General features: G+C 37.4%; 1 protein-coding gene across 1 annotated transcript in view; it reads right to left on the minus strand.

The window, feature by feature from the left end:
- Positions 1-18781, minus strand: part of CPB1 (carboxypeptidase B1) — a 32608-nt gene extending 13827 nt beyond the window's left edge. Inside the window, exons 1-7 of the mRNA XM_017647088.3 lie at positions 18711-18781; positions 18535-18610; positions 9722-9846; positions 3682-3781; positions 3497-3598; positions 2563-2664; positions 13-123 (exon numbers count right to left, since the gene is read on the minus strand). Of these exons, the coding sequence (XP_017502577.1) occupies positions 13-123; positions 2563-2664; positions 3497-3598; positions 3682-3781; positions 9722-9846; positions 18535-18610; positions 18711-18781 (687 nt within the window). The remainder of the gene's footprint in view (positions 1-12; positions 124-2562; positions 2665-3496; positions 3599-3681; positions 3782-9721; positions 9847-18534; positions 18611-18710) is intronic.
- Between the last annotated feature and the right edge of the window lie 2078 nt (positions 18782-20859).

Consider the following 20859-nt stretch of genomic DNA (forward strand, 5'->3'; position numbering starts at 1 on the left):
TGGTTCATATACCTTGGTCCAGGTGTAGACATAGCCATCAATATTGACCACAGGCAAGACATAAAAGTCTAACTTGTCGAGAAGTTCTGTCATGTGGATTTCATGTCCATAGGTGCGAACAGCCTGTGTACAAATTGTGAAGAGAATTTCATGGAAAAATGGAATGCGTGATGCTGTTAAAGTTTATATAGACTGGATAAATGTTGACTTTGGGAACAAAAACCATGTCCCCTATTGAGGTAGATATTAATATTTAAAAAGCAATTAACAAAATGTTTCTGATAGTTTTGTTTAAAATAGTTGTTTCTAATTTTTTTCTGTTTCCAGGATACTCTATTTCATTCATATATAACTTACATAATTACTATTTTTCATTTTCATTTTTTAAAGATGAACAAAGATTTAAAAATTAAAGACTTTTCAAGTACATATATACTTATTTACTTTGAAATTGTAACATAATACCTTAAAGTTAGTATACATGAATGTAATACCTATTCCTAGTACAGAATGTCTATGGATGACTATGCATGTTCCTAATAATATCATCTAAAAATTTATTCAATTTTTTGAAACCTCCCATAGATGACCTCACCTGAGGGAGTGCCCAGTATGAAAGGAGAATGAGACAGCCTCCCATTAGGAAGTAAGCTCACACTAGTGGGGGCGGGGGAGCTCTCACCAGGGTCCAACCTGCATGATGATGGAACTCCCCTTCTTATTCTTCTCTCTGGAGAAGGGAACCCTGTTAAGGGACTTGGTCTTCCCCCTAAGTAATGCAGATACTTCTCTATGCCTGAAGGACCTCATGCTCATTTATTGTGTTCTCTTAGTCACAGTCTCTCAGACCCACAATCACATGAAACTTAAATTCAACTCTTCCCCAGGCTTGCTTGAATAGACTTGAAAATATTTGAGGCTTCTAGGTACTCATAGTTTTTATATATGATTTGTGATAATACATGTATATTCATTATAATAACACATGATAGGTATGTGCTTTTTTAGGTTGGGGGAACTATAGAACCATATTCTTTTAGTGGTCTGTAATTGGAGATAACCAAGGTGATTCCTTGTATATATAAAGTTGTATATATAAATAACAAAGTTCATTCCTTGTAGATGTCGGATGGTGAGGATGCCAATGAAGTTAAATGGTGCCAATTGGATACATAACATGTCTGAATGTATCATAATAAATAGATCATAGTCAGTAGATACAGAAGTGTTTCACACAAAAGAAATTCTATTGTATGTAATAATATTCTTATATTTTTAAAACACTTTAATATTTTATACTTTCAATTTTGAAATAGTTTTAGACTTGCCAAAGAGTTGCAAATATAGGGAATTTCCATATCTCTTCACTCAGCTTCCCCTAGTGTTACTATTTTACATAGCAAATGTTCAATGTCCAAAGTGAAGAAATTAGCACTGGTACAACACTATAAACTAAACTATAGGTTTTATTCAGATTTCACTAGTTTTTCCACTAATGTCCTTTGGCTTGATCCCACACTGCATTTGGTTGTCGCATTGCCTTAGTCTCCTCTGATGTGTGACAGTTCCTCATGCTTCCCTGTTGGTTATGACTTTGACACTGTTGAAGAGTACTCGTCTGGTTTCTTTGCAGAAGGCCTCTCAATTTCAGTTTGTCTGATTTTTTTTTTCATTAGAGGGAGGTTATACATTTTGGGGAAGAATACCAGAAAGCTGATGTGTCTCTTCAGTACATAATATCAGAGTTTACATGGCACTGATTATGTCTTATACTAGTGATGCTAACTTGGTCACTTGGTTAACAAGTTTCTACTAGGTTTCTGCACTATAAATTATGCCTTTGTATTTTTGGGGAGGTACTTTGAGACTGCAAATATCTATTTCTTTTTAAACTTTTACCCATGAAGTTTTGCTTCTATCTGAGGGTTTTCCTATGGCAAATGAAATGATTATAACTGTGGTGTTATAATGGTGATATTCTATTTCACTCATATTTTTGTATACCCATTAGTTATAATTCTTCTTTAAGAAAGAGTTCCTTCTCTCCCTTTTATTTATTGAATCATCTATTTATATAAACATGGGCTCATTGATATTTAAAAACTTTTAGTTAAAGGGTTTTCATTTATTTCTTATCATTAGAATTATAAAGAATGAAAATACCATCATTTAGAGTAGGGACTGCTCTGTAATTTTTTTTTTTCCTGAAATATACAATGATTATTATCCAGGGACTAATGATCAAGTTAGTGGTTTATTCACAATCACTAACTTTTAAGTGGTCTGTCTGCTATACTATCTGTTGGGCTCTCCACCAAAGGTGGGTAAGAAAGTTCAGATGAGTGAAATTCAAATGAACACAATTTTCTAACTGTTTAAAAATCTGGCCCTCTCAAGGTCTCCTGGTGAAAGTTGAAACTAGTACCCAAATAAGGGAACTTGGAATTAGGATATTTTTCTGTGTTATAATTCCTTTATTATAGCAAGGTTATAAGGAATTGATTGAAATAAAAAAAAATAACCCTATACTTCCACCTGCCAAAAATCATTCTATTTACTGACCTCTCTCACAAACCATTGGCAAAACGCAGGGGAAATCCACTCTCTGGCATGGAAACCACAGTCCATGAAAATGGCAGGCTTATTTAGTCCAGCTTTGCCAACCTATTGCAAACAACAGGAAAAGAGAAACTGTGACCATCACGTTCAGAGGTTAACATTCTCTGTCTGGGCTTTGGATTCAACAGGTGAAACGACAGCAGCAAGAGATACATCCTATGATTAAATTGAAGCATAATACTAGTACTGTATGTTCTTGCCTCCAGACACAGTGTTTGAGCTGAAGGCTTACATGGCTGTTTATTATTTTTATAAAGCTTGACAAGCTCATATTTTCAGAAGATGCTGATTACCCTGCTTAATTGTACTCACGTGGAGGTTATTTTCAGCTGCTATTATTAGGTGACATGACCAAGACAACTGGATGAGTAATTAGAAGTCATGATTGTTGCCGTCTTGTAAGAATTTTTCCTTCTCTCTCTCTTATTCCTCATCTTTTTATTTTCATCATTAGAATTACATGACAAAACGGCATTAGAGGATGACAGAAACAAATTGTTGTATACACTTTGTAATATTGTCTGATAGACATGAAGTTTATGAACCTCTTTAGCAAATAAATTTGCAAACAACATCTGGGAGAGAAGAATTTCATCAAGGTAAGATAATCATTTACATTGCTTACAGGAATGTGACTAAATTTATATGACTTCTCTTATTTTATTGCATTTTTCCCTTTGAATAAATCAAAATAATGATTTAAAAATCCACATCGGATAAAAGAAGCTGGGGAATATGTTTGATTCCCTGAGTGATATAGGCAGGGAAAGTTATACCAGTGTTTGGATGAGCATGTCTGTGAAACAGATGTTAATGTGTTAGAATTCATTGATTTAAAGCCCTCAGACATGGCAAGGTCATGGTTAAAAATGATTACCTTGAGGAGGTACATAGTGCGTCCTTCAAATGTGGTTCCAATGGTGCTGCGAGAGATGAGGTCTGGATTCTCACTGGTGACCTGTTCAGTCCAAGCTTCTATCTACCAAATGAAACCATTTGTGGATTAATGTGACATTCGCAGTGCAATAAGCAATGTCTGTCTAAATTGTGTGTCCATCATACCGTTTCCCAGTTGTTGTACTTCTTGTAATTGTGTCCAGTAGCACGGACCTGGCTGTCAAACTGAGCCTCCAGCACAGATCTCAGGTTGCTTATCAATACCCTGCAATAAAGCAAAGGGTGAACTCTTGTGAACATAAAGTGTATTTCTCAGGGAATATATGCAAAACCCAGAGTCACTGCTTTTGTGGATGATGCGGTGCATTCTCCATGGAGTCCTAGGTGTCTTCTGATTATTCCTGATGCCCTTCAACCTGACCTGCTTTTCATGAAGAGTGAGTAAATCAATGAGAAGGACACTAAAGAGTGTGAGAAAGGCAGGCTTTTCTAAACTTCACATATGTGGATGTTCTTGGATCACATTTGGACACTAAACTTGGAGCACGGTTTCTCCTGGTTCCTGGGGCATTCTGGGTCAGGGCCTTGGGCTGCCACACAGAAGTTTGCACTTGAGCCCGATTTATGCTGTTTCCTCCTTCAGACTCTCCTGGTTTTAGCACTAAAAGTCCCATGTGCCAGGAACCTACTCAGTCCCAGGTAACTGAGATACTTGGTCACCTGAAACCTTTCTCTAGGTTCTAAGAAAAAAATATTGATGAGCAGAAACTCAGAAATAGTGACAAGCTAAAGATTTATTAGACAAAAGAATATTAGGTTTTAAGAACTAGTTTCTGTTTGACTGTCTTTTGTCTGGTTTAAAGTAATCTAAGAATGGTTCTGCAGCAAGGTAATATGAAAACTGATGACAAAACTGATGACAAACCTTATCTTTATAAGTGATCATTCAGGTGAAAAGTTCCTGTTGTAAAGAGGCGGGCCTGAAGGTGTGAGTGTGTGTGACTTGGTTTCTCTTTGCTACCTTTGAGTAGAAAGTGTATTGTGAGCAGGCATAATTTTATGAGCATTAATGTCCTTGATCCTAGCACTGTGAATATTACAGACAGAGGCTAGTTTGCCGATGCTTCTATTATCCATAGTCAAGCCTTGAAATGCTTTTATCTGATGCACTCAAAATTGCAGCCACACATCAAAAGTCTGCTTCTCCTCCGGCTGTTCCAAGGGCATTTGATGAAGTATGTCAGGGACATCCTCTGAGCCTTCCTCCTGGTCTCTGTTCATTTGGTTAACTTGGGCATGAACTTGTGTCTGTTTCTGGAAAATGCAATTAATTAATGCTAAGTGATATGTGTTTCTTAGTAAGAAGCAAATACTGTCTCAAGGTAGTATTAAAAAGAAAAAAAGGAAAAGGAGCAGATCTAAAAGTTTGTTCTGTGGAAAGAAAATTTCCCCTTGAGCAGCCTTCTGTGCTTTGTTAATGCATTGGTTTCTGTAGCCGCTATAAATTACAGCAAATGAGGTGGCATAAACCAACATGAATTTATTATCTTACACTTCTGTAGGTTTGAAGTCCAACATGGTCTCACTGGGCTAAAATCAAGGTGTCAACAGGGACGTGGTACTTTCTGGAAGCTCTAGGAGAGAATCTGACTCCTTGCTCTCTCCAGTTCTTAGAGGCTGCCCACGTCTTATCTCACTGCCGTCCTCCTCCATTGTCAAAGCCAGCGACAGCAGTTCAAATCCTTCTCATACCGCATCACTCTGGCCTCTTCTTCTGCCTCCCTTTCATAAGGACCCTGTGTGGTTACATTGGGCTTATCTGCACAATGCAGGAAAATCTACCTATTTTAAGTACAGCTGCTTAGTGACCTTAATTCCGGTACAACCCTAACTCCTCGGCCATATGATATAACCTATGCAGATTTCCTGGGGATTAGGATGTAGACACTTTGGGTGGCCCATCATTCTGCCTGCTACAGTTAAGAACAATGCTAATAGTAAGCGCTGTTAATTATATGCAGTATCAAAATTGGATTGTTTGGGAACAAAAATAAATAACCCAGAATTAGAAATAAAAAGATGAAAGTCATAGTTTTGCCTAACTTGTGAACTGGCTTCAGAAAAGTCATTTAGTGTATGGGCCTTAGTTTCATGATTTTTAGAATGGGGCATTGTATTAGCTGGTATTCATATCCTTTTTAGTTTCAGGATGCAGTGACTGTTAACTCAAATCCACAGACATCTGTCATTTGCAGAGATGTTTTCCAAAGTTTATGAAACAAAACAGAACAACAAAAGAACAGCTATAGTGAAGTTGCCAGTTACTACTTTCATAAACACTAGGAAAACACCTAGAATAGAGATGGTTTAGAAAAATGGTTTTCAAATACAACCAAAAACTAAAAACAAATAAAACCCAAGCAAAACAAAAACCTTGAGAACAGAAAAAAATCAATGGGCAGAAACCTTTAAGAAGACCATATATTGTAAGATCATCAATTCAAAAGAACAAACTCTGTCTAATAAAGACGAATGGCTCTGACTGAATGACAAAACAAAAAATCCAAGCAGACATGGTAAATGACATTGACTTACACTTTAACAAGATTTAACAAGACTGTCAGCGAGCAAGTACATCTAGGCCACATGGCTTCTTAGTGGGTGCTCAGAGAAAATAAATCATCAGCTAAATGCTCCCAGGCATCCCACAGCCATAAGACTTTCACTAGGTATTTATACCTAAGACCGTAATCATGGCCATCTCTGGTCTATCAGGAACCAGCTCTGAAGGGAAGGCGTAGGTAGCAGAGCTTCCATACCATATTGCTATCCTTTCTACTGCTTACAATCCTCAAATTCAAATTATTTTGGAGAATCAGTGGCTATGTGGGGGCTAGTGTTTTGTTTGGCACTAAGAAGAAATATTCTGTTAGAGTTATTACTATGTTAAATATTAAACATTTTCATCAATAACCAGGACAAAGAAACATTAAAAAACAGTTAAATTTAAGATGACACCCAGGAGTAATTCTATAGTAGCTTGGTGAAAGAGCATCAGAGTGAGGTTGAAATGTGGTGTTGACTTTTGCCTGAAGGCGGTATATTGACCTCAAATGATCCTTCCAGCCCTATGATTATTTGGTGTTATTAGATTTAAGACAAAGCACTGTTTTAGCTATATTACCAGATATTATTACTAAATAATGAGCTTCTATTCTAGGAGATTAAAACAATGCCTCTTAATGTAATAGGGACTGCATTACAGCTCCAAAATACAGAGGCACGTACACTATTTTATACTTTTATATGCTCCTTTTATAATGCTATTCAACTTCTTTTTTTAAAGAATATACAGGCAAATTAGAAAACAGGGACTCACAACAAAGTAAGGGACCTAATGTCTTAGAAGGAGAGATGTGACGCAATTTTCTCCCCCTTTCAGATTCTTGAAAAAGGAGTATTTAATGAGCTCCTGGAATGTGTGGGCATTGCTATTGAAGAACACTACTATGTACCCACTACTATCCAAAGATACTCTCTTGTGTAAATCTGAAATATGCAGGAATATGATTTTATAAGCAGTTAGCAACAGTCAGTCTCTCTTTGAATTGTATCCTCAATTTGTAGGGGGATGTTCTATGAAGGGCCACCCCCAAAATGTTCTGTTAACTTGGCTTCAGAACCATTAGTTGTAGATTTACACCATCCAATTCCTATTTTCTGTACCAATGGGTGCAACGTAAGTATTCAGAAATATATATATATATTTTTTTGGTGCACACAGTTTGAATTTTTTCCCCTGGTCATTCATAACCTGACTAAAGCTGCCGAAGAGATACAAGTCTTGGTGAAGAGGGGTGAAACCACTGAAAAATCTGAAAAGCTATTTTGGTGGAACTTGTGCAGTAGACGGTTTCTGTTATACAGAAACACAACTGCAAAGTCTTGCCAGCAGGAAACTGTCTAAATACAAATTAGTTACCATATGAGGTAATAATAGGATGCACAGGGACTGCTTGCAGCCCCAGCAAGGACATTGCTGGTGTATTTCTCCAGGATTTCTAGGGACTTATTATTACTTAATATTTAGAGAATTATATGCTATAAATGTGCTGAACAGTGAACAGAGTAGCAAAAATTAACAGGAGTTTAGCCTTCAGGGAACGTCCTATGTTCTAGATAAGACAACATTCATACACCAATTCCCAGAAAGTGCATCCACTAAAAAAGGACATGAATTTCACCCCTGATGGAAGAGACTGGCATGCTATTGGAAACCACTTCCCAGCTGTGTGATATGGGTAGAATAGGGACATCATTCAGGTGTCTAGGGTTAGCTTATGGTGGCTGATTTTCCTTTTGTTTTTCTTAAAGAGTTATAAAGAAACTCATCTTTTCTGAATATTCTTGAAGGCTCCTAAAGGCTAGGATTTTAGAAGTTCTTCCTTGTGTAATTAGAAGAGAAAATATCATAGGCATGAATCTTAATCATATTTTGATACCTACTGTGCTATATCTTTGTTTTAAAAAGATGGTCAGTTCTTAAGGTCACATTTTGACACTTCCCTTAGGCAGGAGCAGATAACTAAGCTGGGTGAAGCATGGTAATGGGGTTAAATAAAACAGTTTCTGTTGACCTTTAAAAAATATCATCTCCCTCTGTACAAGAGTAAACCATAGCAGCATGACAGCAATAATGATACCAGTTCCAATTTATTTATCTATTTTATTTCATCTTCATAATGGCCCTTTGAGAGAGGCATTATATCTTCATAATGTGGATAAGGAAACTGAAGCTCAGAAAGATTAAGCAAATTATCCAAGGTCACACAGCCAGGAAGCTGCAGAGCCAGGATTTGAATTCGATCTGTTTTTCCCAAAGCATTTACTTGTTACATTGTGCTGCCCCACTTCTCCTGATGGAGGTACAGATTTTATAGGTGACAATTCTGGTATCTTCATAGGCATAAATATTATATATTTTTAAGATTTGAAAAACAAGAGAAAATGTCTGTTAAAAATTACATAGGCCACATTTACTCAAAATAGAATGAACACTTGAGCTTGTGGTAGGGGATTGTTGGATGAATGGTCAAATGTTCAGAACTAGAGCCCATAACTGTCTTTGCTCCTCACTGATCCACACCCTGGAGGAAGAACTCTGCTTTAGACTAAAGACCTCATTTCCTCCTTCCTTCTAGTGCAAATGACTCCAGGTCAACACAGTCTCTTCCATTTCTAAGCCTCAGCATATATTCTTTTCTCTGCCTAGAGCATTACTTGTCCTTGTCTTTGGCTAGCACCTACTCATCTTTCAGTTTTCAGCTGAAGCCTCGTTTCTAAGTGCAGCCCTCTCTACTCCCTTGACTTGTCTATTCCCCAACATCTCCATCTCTTTACTCTTGTTGACTTCTGTTTGTAGGATCCTGGGGAAGACATGGGTCTTGGTCTTATTTTTACCTTCCCAGGGTTATTGCAGTTCTTTTGTTTCAAGTCTGTTTTCCTCTGCATGGGGTAGAGCCATATATATATATATCTTTTTCAGTACTTAGAATATGTAGGCACTTACTATTTATGTGTTGGATCAACAAAGGGACAACTGCCCCCACTTAGGAGGGCATTCTCATCTTAAAAGACTTAGATGGGCCCATGTGGCATTCGGGGAAAGGACATTTGGGGTGACTGTTTCAGGCCTGCCTCCATGCCTTCTACCGTTGGAGACAGTGTGGCACCTGGAAAGGGTAGAAGGACCACTCAGTCTGTCTCATCTGGTCCTTAGACTAAAGGAGCGTGGAGAACCCTCATGGCTGACAGTAGGTCTGGCTACTCACCTGGAAAGAAGACTTGGTACAATTTGGAACTAAAACTATGTCTTGCTGATAATAGAGGGTCTGTTAGTATGACCTGTAGTCTGTATATCAGTTGTAAACCAGTAGTAGCAGGGCAGGTATCTGGCTGAAGATTTGAGAATTCAAGATTGAAGAGTCAAAACCATTTTTATTAGGGGAATAACTAAACACAGTAACTATCAGGCCTGAAGTCTTAAGATTGGGAGCCCAGGGCCTGCTCTGCCATGATCTGTTTGTAGGATCCTGGGGAAGACATGGGTCTTGGTCTTATTTTTACCTTCCCAGGGTTATTCAGAGGCTCAGAGGAGAGCATACATGTGAGAGAATTTTAATAGCTGTGAAAAACATAAACTTACTCATATTGTAATTCATTCTGTTCCAGAAAGTCTTCCACAGCCAAAATATCTTCTGCTTTAACACGGAAGTCAACTGTACTGTGAGGTTTTATTTGTGTGACAGAATCTGGTTTCCAGAAGTCAATCTGAATAAAGAACAAGACATATTGTTTTGAACACCTGTAGTTCAGAGTGAATTCTCATCAGCACGTACACTATTAGTTTTCTCCTTTGAATTATTTTCAAATTCAAGTTACCCATGAAATCTCTTAAAAACATCTCCGTGGAGTGAACAAGAGTTGGGACCAAGCGGTTAGATGTCAATAAAAATGTTTGCACATGAATACATAGCTTTAATTGATTATCAACAAGCAAAAAGAACATATAATTATTAAACTAGTTAATTGTGGCGTTCCATAACTGTTTTTTTCTATGTATTGACTCTCTGGAGCAATTGCTTATTGTGATAGTGATATTTGTTGTAACAGATAAATGTGCTGAATAAATGTCGACGAATTAACTAGAGCCACAAAATTTAATAGAGAGACACTGAGCTTTCCTTTTTACTTTTTAAAGGAGTTATTTTGTGAGCTCACTTGTAAGTCAGTGTTGCACATGTCACGGTAATGTGTGGGACCAGGAGCATACCTGACCTGTGGAGGATATATCAGGGAGGAGAAATGTATCTTTCCACAGTGGTCATCTTGGTACCATGGCCAGAAACAAAATAGTCTCGAAGATCCAGTAATGTACTGACAGTTTCATTTGTTCAATTATTCATTGACTATTACTGAGAACCTACTATGTGCTAGTCTCTGTACCTGAGACTAGAAGTATACTAGTGAGCAAATTGAACATGGCTTCCCTCTTCATGGGGACATTTTAGAGAAACTTATGCACAATAATAACAGGATGACATATTTGATAACTCATGTTTTTCTTTGTGGATATGTGACTTCAAATCTCCTTTTTCCATGGTAAAATATTAACCAAGGACATGCTGCCTCTCATAAGTGTCAATTTTCCTGTTCCTTCCTTAAATTGAGTAAAGGCCTAGAAGCCTGAGGTGAGCCTAACATAGGATCTCTCTGACCCTGTATCTCACCCAACCCCTGCTTAGATGTTTATGAGCTAGTCTCAGGCTGGAGAATGGGACAGATAGTGATATTTGGGGTTTGGAAACTTGAAAGAGAGTTGTTTAATGAAAATTGATAATGTTAAGATATTAAGACCAGTTTTAGACACATCTGCCTATGGAGCATCCAATAGCCTGTATCTTGCCTGGTAACCTTCACACCATTGTAGATGTCTAGTGGGTGCTCAGTCATGAGGTGGAATTGTAGGGAATGTCAGGGAAATGGGAGGGAGGGAAATTAGGATCCCATCAGGAGAGATTCAAGAAGAAAATGTGTGAGTAGGGTTGACACTAAGATGTTGAAAGAGAGTATTGATGATTTAATAAAGTTTGGCTACTGAGTGTGATCTGGGGAGTCAAAGATGAGAGGATAAAGGTGAGAGATTAAGATATAAAGGAAATGTAAAGGCTTGTTATGATAAGGCTGAGAAAACAAGGGGCTCGTGATGAATTCTGGTTAGCCAACATTGTTAAGAGAAGGGTAATCAAGACAAGCACATTGTACAGGAAGGCATATTTTTATAAGTTAACTCTAAATTGTATTCCTAACAAATGCTTGTCATTTCAAGGTGGGATGGGAGAGGGAGGTGTATCTTTATTATAGACACAGAAGTTTAGGACTAGTAAAGCACATCATGTCCTCCAAGCATACGCAGGCAACCTGACAGTGCCCTGCTCATACGTGATGCTGGGACTCTCCGCTGCCAGGTCTGCATCTCTGCCCTGGAAGGGTTTTTCCTAGAGCCGGATAAAACCAAGCTAGAGGCTCATGGAAGGCAGGAGTTGCCAAAGAAATAACTTCCCAGAGAGCTGTTTAACCAATGACCCTGGAAAGTGGATGTCTAATATTCCAGTTCCCTCACTTCTCTGGGGGGATAATTCTGATGCGTGTGACTTGCCCCCTCTCCTAGAGTTCCTCTGTAGGCTCCTGTGTGATAGCCGGCTTAATAGCAGTCCCTTTGTCAGCTGCCTTCCCTTCTCTGTATCCCTCCTCACCACTCATAAGTGCACTTCCTTAATGAAATTTTTGCCCTCGGACCTTTGTCTCCGGCTCTGCCCTGGAAGAACCTATATTAAGATGTAGCTTTCCACTTAGAGCAACAAATGCCCACACAATATCCTTGCTGATGATTCTGATACAATCTTGAGTATATGTGGTACCACTTTAGAACAGCCTAACTGCCGTATGAGTGGTTTTCTTTCTGATATTAAGTCGGAAGCTGCCCTCTCTAGTCTCCTGACCTCTTGGCTGTTGGTGTTGGCTCTGCCAAATGTTGGGGGAAATATATATGTAAAGAAAGAGGAGAATAAAGAAGAGAGTTACCTTTAAGATTCTGCATTGAGAATGATGGATTCTTTAAAATGGAGTAGAGAATCTCATAAATATATTTCACAGAAGACTTGCAGACCTGAAGTCCCTTAAAAATTGCTATGGAGTCCTGCAAATATGGTGTAAACTCTTATATTAGAGTTATTCTTATTCTCCATTCTTAGGAGAAATGGAGCCAAAAATAGGAGCAGTACTATAGCCCCATAGATGTTTAGCAATGCATCAAGTAAAGATGTAAATAATAGACTCGAAGTAAATAATAAACTCGGACTAAATAATAAACTCAAACTCAAAATAACACAGGAGAGAAACATAAATTTCAGTAACTAGCAAGACCTGTCAATGAAACCTTTATTTGAAATATGGAAATGGCATAAAATATATAATATGAGATGTGGGAAATTAAACTATTTGTGAAGAAGTGACAAAACTGAGGTTATAAAATTATAAATACAAAAAGCTGAGTGCCAAAGAATCATAAAGAACATTTGTTGGAAGATAAGGGAATATCTTTTAACTGATAGCACTGTGGCAATAGCAGCTCAATCAGTTGGGTAATAACTAAAGAATTCTTCCTAAAGTATGTCACAAAACCAGCACAAAACCAAGATAAAGTAGAGTGTCCACCATAAATTATTTCAGGAATAAGATGGTCATATAATAGAATAAATATTGGTGTTAGGGATCTTTGGTTCTTCACAAATTTACACAAATTTGTTTCTTCACATTGCATTTGACTGAAAGTTCAAACATCTTAATTTACCGTGATTCTTCATTTATCTTGATGGAATTTTCCTTTCTTGTTGGAAAGGGAAGTCACTTCTGCTCTAGGCCTAATTCCAGATGGCAGGGAAGAACTTACTTCCCTAAAGCAGAGTGGGAGAGACAGGAACATTGGAAGACTAACCGTGTTACTTTGAGCATAGATGAATATGCACCTTAAACTAGAGGAACAGTTCAAAAAGTACAGAGAAAAGAGAGTAGATTTTATGGTGTAAAGGAACAAGTGCAACCCTGATTGCAAGGCAATAAAAGCTTTACTATACAGTTACAGATGAAAAGGGGGAGGTTGCTAGAGTGCAGGGTGGTCACAGATTTCTCCAATACATTCAGCTTTTAACAGGACATGTTCAAAAGCTGAGAGGAAGGGCACATGGCCAAGGATGAATACAAAGACTAGATGCCCTTGTAAGGATTTTATCAGGAAGGCTACAGTCCAGAATATACTACACTTGGAAGATGGCTAAGGAGAATAAAAATCTATTCTTCAATCCTGTTGGAAATAAAATGAGTAAAGAAGAAACATACAACCCAGTGCTTGGGAGCTAAAGAACGATGTTTGCAGCTGGAAGAGAAAAAGAGCCCTATTAACTCTTGTTTGTTTTTTGTCTTTTCTAAGGAGTTATACTCTCTCTTGTTCTATTTCTAGAGAGAGATGAAATTACCGTAAGCAAAGAATTTTTCATGTTATGATTTTAGCAGAAATACTTTCTTTGGTAAGAGAACATTGAAGCCCAAGATCGATGAAGAGAGGGGGAATTATACTAACTAAACTGTGTTCAAAATCCCAGATCTAATGATGGTAATAATAACAAACATATATAATTCTTAATATGTAAATTCTTTGTAAATGTTTTACTTACATTATTTTAAATCTCACAACAATCCTATAAGATAAATACTATTATTCTCCTCACTTGATCAATGAGTAAGTATCCTGGCAGTCTGAGCCCAGATTTTCACCTCTTGACTACCATTAAATACTGAATTTAAGGTAAATAACAAAAATATTACAGGTGTGGTTGCAGAACCTCCCCAGCAATCTTGGAGGAATCAGAGCTTGAACAGACACCGAGGAGTGGAGGGAGCATGTCTTGGATCTCCTACACAGGAAAACAGGTGAACCCCAGAAGCAGTTGCTCTTGGGGCCTGGCATGGATTCTGGCAAAGCTGTGGAATGAACTAGAAGCAGATGGATTGTGAATGCTAGGAAAGGAAGCTGTGATTCCTGGGAGCCAGCATGGTTTAAAGCAAGAGTAAGTCCGACCCAATGAACTTCATCTTACTATTGAAAGAGGCCATTATTGAAAAAGAGCACTAGCCTGGTAGAATGCTGAGTCTGGATCGAAGCAAAGTACTTGACCATGTCTCTGCATTCATATTCCTTACAAGGTGGAAAGCACAGTGTTAGCTGTAGGTCACAGCTCAGTAATGTGGATAGTAGAGCAAACTTTTCCAAAGAAAGTTGGTTAACACTATGTCTGGCACAGTGAGACTCATGATAAATGTGTACTGAATACATGATGATGAAGGAGGCCTCCAATTTTGTGCTGTCCCTGACTTACATAACGTAGGCATGCCTCATTTTATTGAACTTCACATTATTGTGTTTCATAGTTACTGCATTTTTTACAAATTGAGAGTTTGTAGCAATGCTACAGTAAGTGAGACTGTTGGCACCATTTTCCAACAGCATTTGCTCACTTCAGGTCTCTGTGTCATATTTTGGTAATTCCCACAATATTTCACCATTTTTGTTACTCTTATATTTGTTATGGTGACCTGTGATCAGTGCTACTGTTGTAATTGTTTTGTGGCACTAGTAACTGTACCTGTATAAGACAGCAAACTTAATTGATAAATGTATGTATTGTGACTGCCCCACTCACCCGCTGTCCTCTCAGCTCTCCCTCACCTCAGACTTTTCTATTTCCTGAGACACAAAAATATTAATACTAGTATTTTACAATTAATAACTCTACAGTGGCCTCTTAAGTGTTCAAGTGAGAGGAGGAGTCATACTCTCTCTTTTTAAATTAAAAGCTAGAAATGATTAAGCTTTGTAAGGAAGGCATGGTAAAGCCGAGGCAGGCTGAAAGCTATGCCTCTTGTGCAAACACTTAGCGAAGTTGTGTGTGCAAAGTAAAAGTTCTCAAAGGAAATTAACAATGCTGTTCCAGTGAGTGCACAAATAATAAGAAAGCATGATAGCCTTATTGCTGATAAGGAGGAAGTCTCAGTGTTCTGGGTAGAGGAGCAAACTAGTCTTAACATTCTGTGAAGCCAAAGCCTAATCCAGAGCAAGACCCTTACTTTTGTCAATTCTCTGAAGGCTGAGATAGATGAGGCAGCTACAGAAGAAAAATTTGGAACTAGCAGAGGTTGGTTCATGAGGTTTAAGGAAAGAAGCCATCTCTATAACAGAAAAGTGCAGGTAAAGCAGCAGGTGCTGATGTCGAAGCTGCAGCAAGTTATCCAGAAGATGGAGCTCAGATCATTAATGAAGGCCATACACTCAACAACAGATTTTCAGTGTAGATGAAACAGCCTTCTGTTGGGAGAAGATGCCATCTAGGACTCTCATAGCTGGAGAGGCCAAGTCAGCGCCTGGTTTCAAAACTTCCAAGCACAGGCTGACTCTTGCTTGCCAGGGACTAGTGCGGCTGGTGACTTTAAGTTGAAGCCAGTGCTCATTTACCAGTCCAAAAATCCCAGGGCCCTGATGAATTATGCTCAGTCTCCTCTGCCTGTGCTCCACAAATGGAATAACAAAGCTTGGATAACACCACATGTATTTACAACATGGTTCACTGAATACTTTAAGCCCACTGTTGAGACCTACTGCTCAGTAAAATGACATTCCTTACAAATTATTATTGCTCATTGACAATGCACCTGGTCATGCAAGAGCTCTGATGGAGATGTGCAATGAGATTAATACTGTTTTCATGCCTGCTGCTAACACAACATCCATTCTGCAGCTCCATGCATGGATCAAAGGAGTAATTTAAACTTTCAAGTCTTATTATTTAAGAACTGACATTTTGTTGGGCAGCAGCTACCATAGATCGTGTTTCCTCTGCTGAATCTGGGCAAAGTCAACTGAACACCTGGAGAGGATTCACCATTCTAGATGCCATTAAGAACATGTCTGATTCATGGTCAGAAGTCAAAACATTACCATGAACGGGAGTTTGAAAGAAGTTGATTCCAAACCTCAGGGGGGACTCTGAGGGGTTCAAGATTTCAGTGGAGGAAGTTACTACAGAAGTGGTGGAAAGAGTAAGAAAACTAGAATTAGAAAGAAGTAGAGCCTGAATACGTGATTGAATTGCTTCATTCTCATGATAAAACTTGAATGGATGAGGAGTTGCTTATTATGGATGGGCAAAGAAATTGGTTTCTTGGTATGGCATCTACTCCTGGTAAAGATGCTGTGAAGATGGTTTAAAAGACAATAAAGAGTTTAGAATATTACAAAACCATAGTTGATAAAGCAGTAGCAGGGTCTGAGAGGACTGATGCCAATTTTGAAAGAAGGTCTATGTGGGTAAAGTGCTACCAACCAGTATCCCATGCTACAGAGAAATTGTGAAAGGAAGAGTTGATCGATGTGGCAAACTTCAGTGTTGTCTTTTAAGAAACTGCTGCCCCAGCCTCCAGCAACCCACAACCCCAATCAGTCAGCAGCCATCAACATCCAAGCAAGACTTTCTATCAGCAAAAAGATTCTGACTCACTGAAATCTCAGATGATGGCTAACATTTTTTAGCAATAAAATATTTTTAAATTAACTATGTACATTTTTTAGATATAATGTCATTGTTACTGCAGTATGGTGTAAACAAGTTTTATTATATGCACTGGGAAATGAAAAACTTCATTTGACTTACTTTATCATGGTATTTGCTTTATTGTGGTGGTCTGGAACTGAACCTGCAGTATATCCAAGATACGCCCATATTTTTCTTTATCAGTGATAAAGATAAAAGTTGAGAAGGCATGCTTATCAAACATGCTTGTGATGCAAAGTTGGGGGGAAGAATTATATCCCTGGATTATTGAATTTGTTTTTAAAACCATCTCAACATGCTGAAAATAGGCCAACAAGATAAATTTTAATAGAGTAAATCTAAAATCCTTCATTGTGATTAAAAAATCACTTAGACAAGCACAGAAGAAAGAATATGTTGCTTGAAGGTGATTCATGTGAGAAAAAAAGTCACCTAATGGTTTTGATTCACAATAGGTATACTATGAGCTAAGAGTATTCCATAACTGTTCAAAACACTAAAAAAGAATCTTAGGCCCCATTAATAAATGTATGCTTTACAAATGAAGATAGGCAGTGGTCCTGCAGTATGTATTAATCAGAGCACCCCTGGAGGTCTAATGTCAATTCAGAGAACTACTTTCAAAAAAAGAAATATAAATAAAAATATTGGGCTATATTGAGATGATCAGAGCAACTGTAACCCAGTGCTAAGAGTAATAATGATGGAAGGCCTGGAAAAGATACATCTTAGAGGTAAGGCAGTATTTGGCTCAGGTCGGTCCAGTGGGTCAGGGTTAGAGATGGTAGCTTTCAGGTCCATGTAACAATTAGAATGACTTTCAAGTCCAGTGGGCTACTCTAAAAAACTGTATTCTTACTACCCTAGAAGTAGTCAAACAGATGATATTAGGGCTACAACCAGGGATACTATTTCCATGGACAAAATTCCAGATTTGAGTGGAAGGCTGGAATAGAATACTTTATGTATTCTTTCATTTGTAAGCTTCTGAATCTGTTTCATATTATGACACTCTTTACTTTCTTTTTTCCTTCACACCTTAAAAGCTAAAGAAATAACTATAGAAATCAAGATAGATAGACAGATATTTAGGTGCTAGTAAATTATTTTGGTTTATGTATTCATGGAGAAACAGCAGTGGCCCAAGTGAACTATTTGTGATCAGCAATAGATTCCTGCCACCTACATACATAATTAAAAACATCAGTTCTCACCCCATATATAGTGGATTTTAAAAAAATGTACCGTAAAGATTTTGGTTTGTTGAAAGTAAAGGAAAAGTATGAAAATTACTTCTGAGTTTTACCTCTTCCTCCCCCCACCTGCTATCATGTCATATCATTAAGGGGGCCTGAATCAAGGCCATGAAAATTCAAGCTGTTTGATTTGGAATGAAAGAAAATCAAAGAGAACAGATGATACATGGGATGTGGAAATGAATTTCAAGTTGGACAGAAGCCCAGTTTTTCAGTAATATCCAAGTTGATCATTTTTCTCTTTTGCCTTAGAAGGGAAGCAACTGTACATTTGATGTTCTATGACCTTTGTGACAGTTTCAGCTCATCCAGTTGCCAGGCGCTGTCAGCTCTTTTAAAAAGTAACCATGGATTTGCAATACTCCAGGGCTATGGCAGAAAGAGAAGGGACTGTGGCACTAAATGTTTTTCAGGTTTTTTTCCTCTTGCTAAAAACATTTTATAGTTAATATTTCATGTCATTCTCCCTTTGATGGAATCACAGTGCACTCTAAACTTTTAAAGAAAGTGGGAAGGATTAGTATAGAATTGTGAGATACCTGTTTGGTGCTGGCCAACTCACGGAGTATGCTGATTTGATTTTCATCTTCAATATTGACACGGAACACTTTCTCACTGAATGGTGAGGGCAGAAGAGAAAATTTAAAATCGGTAGTGCATTCGAATTTGGGGAAAGCAAGGAAGGACTTGGCCATTTAAGGAGTTGCTTACTTACCCTTCAAAGTGCTCCCCAGAATGGTGAGCAGATGATAGGGCCACAGTCACAAGAACCAAGAACACCAACATTGTTCCTGAGTAAGGCTTTTGCATGCATTTCACCTGCTTTTATAATCCAGGGTGTTCTTTGTTTCCATCTTCTGATTGAGAATAGGCACACTCAAACCTTGATTAATGGTTTTCCTGGCATTGTCACTTTGGTAGCTGAGTAAAGTCTAGGAGGATATCTGCTGCAACACCTGTGGAAACAGAGCAAATAATCTCAAATGCGACCTATTTAATTTGGGTGTCAGACCTTGAATAGTCTGTAGGCAAATCAGTTTTAAAATATATTTTGTAATTTTTTTGGAGTTTTAAAAAAATTTTGGAGTTGAAAATTAAATGCAATTAATTCATTAGAGTTAAGAGTAAATTTTGATAAGTTTTGACAAATGTATAAACCCATGTAATAAACATCAGGTTATAGAACGTTTTCATCACCCCAACAAGTTCTTTTGGAAATCTTTCCAGTCTATTTCTGTATTCCCTTCAGGCAACTACTATTTGGATTTATAGCTTCATACATTAATTTTGCCTGTACTAAAACTTTATGTAAATGAGGTCATACTATATATATTCCTTTGTGTCTGGCTTCTTTCATTTGAGATAATGCTGTAGATACTCATTAGTATTTTTGTTTGCATGATTGATTTGCTCTTTTGTTTTCTTGTATGACTATACCACAATTTGCTTATCCATTTGATGGATGTTTGTGTGGTTTCCGATTTTGTGATACTATGAATAAAGCTGCAATACACATTTTTGCACAGATCTTTTTGTCAACATATGTTTTCATTTTGGGAAGTAAATATCTAAGAGTGGAATTGCTAAATAATGTAGTTGAAGGTTTAACATTATAAGACCTTTGCCAAACAGTTTTCCACAGTGGTTGTGCCATTTTAAGCTTCCACTAGTATACTCTGTGTTCTCTCTAGAGGTTTTTTTTTATTGGTGTTTAATTTTGGTAATTCTAGTGAGTGTGCAGAGGTATCTAATTGTGGTTTTTAACTTCCATTTCTGTGATACTAATGACGTTGAACATCTTTTCATTTATTGGTCATTTCTAAGTCCTCTTTGTGAAAGCATCTATTGAAGTCTTTTGACCTTTTAAAGAAATTGATTGCCTTTTTACTGCTGTTTTATAGCAGTTCTTTCTGTATTATAGATCTAAGTTCTTTATTAGAAATATGTACATTGCAAATATTTCTTTCCAATATGTGGCTTGCATTTAAATTTTATCAATATCTTTTGATGAGCAGAAATTTTAAATTTTAATGAAGTTTCAGTTTTTCAATTTTTTAAAATGATTTGTTTCTTTTACACTTTTTTTCCCCCAAGAAACCTTTGCCTATCCCAAGGTTGCAAACATATTTGTCTATATCTTCTTATAGAAAGCTTGTTTAGGTCTTTAGATATGGTGTGAGGTATGAATCAGTGAATTTTAAAATATGAATATCCAGTAAATCCTATGCTATTTGTTTAGAAGGCTTCTTTTTGCACTGAATTACATTGGTTTCTCTGTCAATATTCATTTGACCATATATGTGTGGAGTAGTTTCTGGACTTTCATTGTTCCATTGATCTGTTTGTCTAATTTTACATAGCTGTCACAATGTCTTGATTATTATTATAATAAATCTTAAGGTTAGATAGTATATAAGTCATCCAACTTTGTTATTTTACAAGATTGTTTTGGCTATTCTAAATATTTTATACTTCCACATATATTTGAGTATCATCTTGTCAGTTTCTATGAAAAATCTTGCTGGGATTTTGACTGGGATTGCACTGAATCTTTAGATCAATTTGAGAACAAATATTGGGACTTTCAACTCACAAGTGTGATATCTCTGTCATTATTCTAGGTCATTGTCAAAAAGTGTGTAGGTTCTGAGAGTCTCTTTTTTCTGTAAGATGAAAAGTTTATGACATGAAACTCCTGGGACAAAATCAAATAACTTTTGTATATTTAAATGTCATAGCAGGCAGTATAAGCTTTATGTTTGTGTAGGTCCTTTTATTCCCCAGTCCCATGAGGATGATGTGGAGGTAGGCCCAGATAGATGGCTGGATACACAGATTTGTGTCACATTTGAGGAATACTGAGT

The sequence above is a fragment of the Manis javanica genome, chromosome 3 (assembly GCF_040802235.1).
Source record: "Manis javanica isolate MJ-LG chromosome 3, MJ_LKY, whole genome shotgun sequence".
NCBI classification, from domain to species: Eukaryota; Metazoa; Chordata; class Mammalia; order Pholidota; family Manidae; genus Manis; species Manis javanica.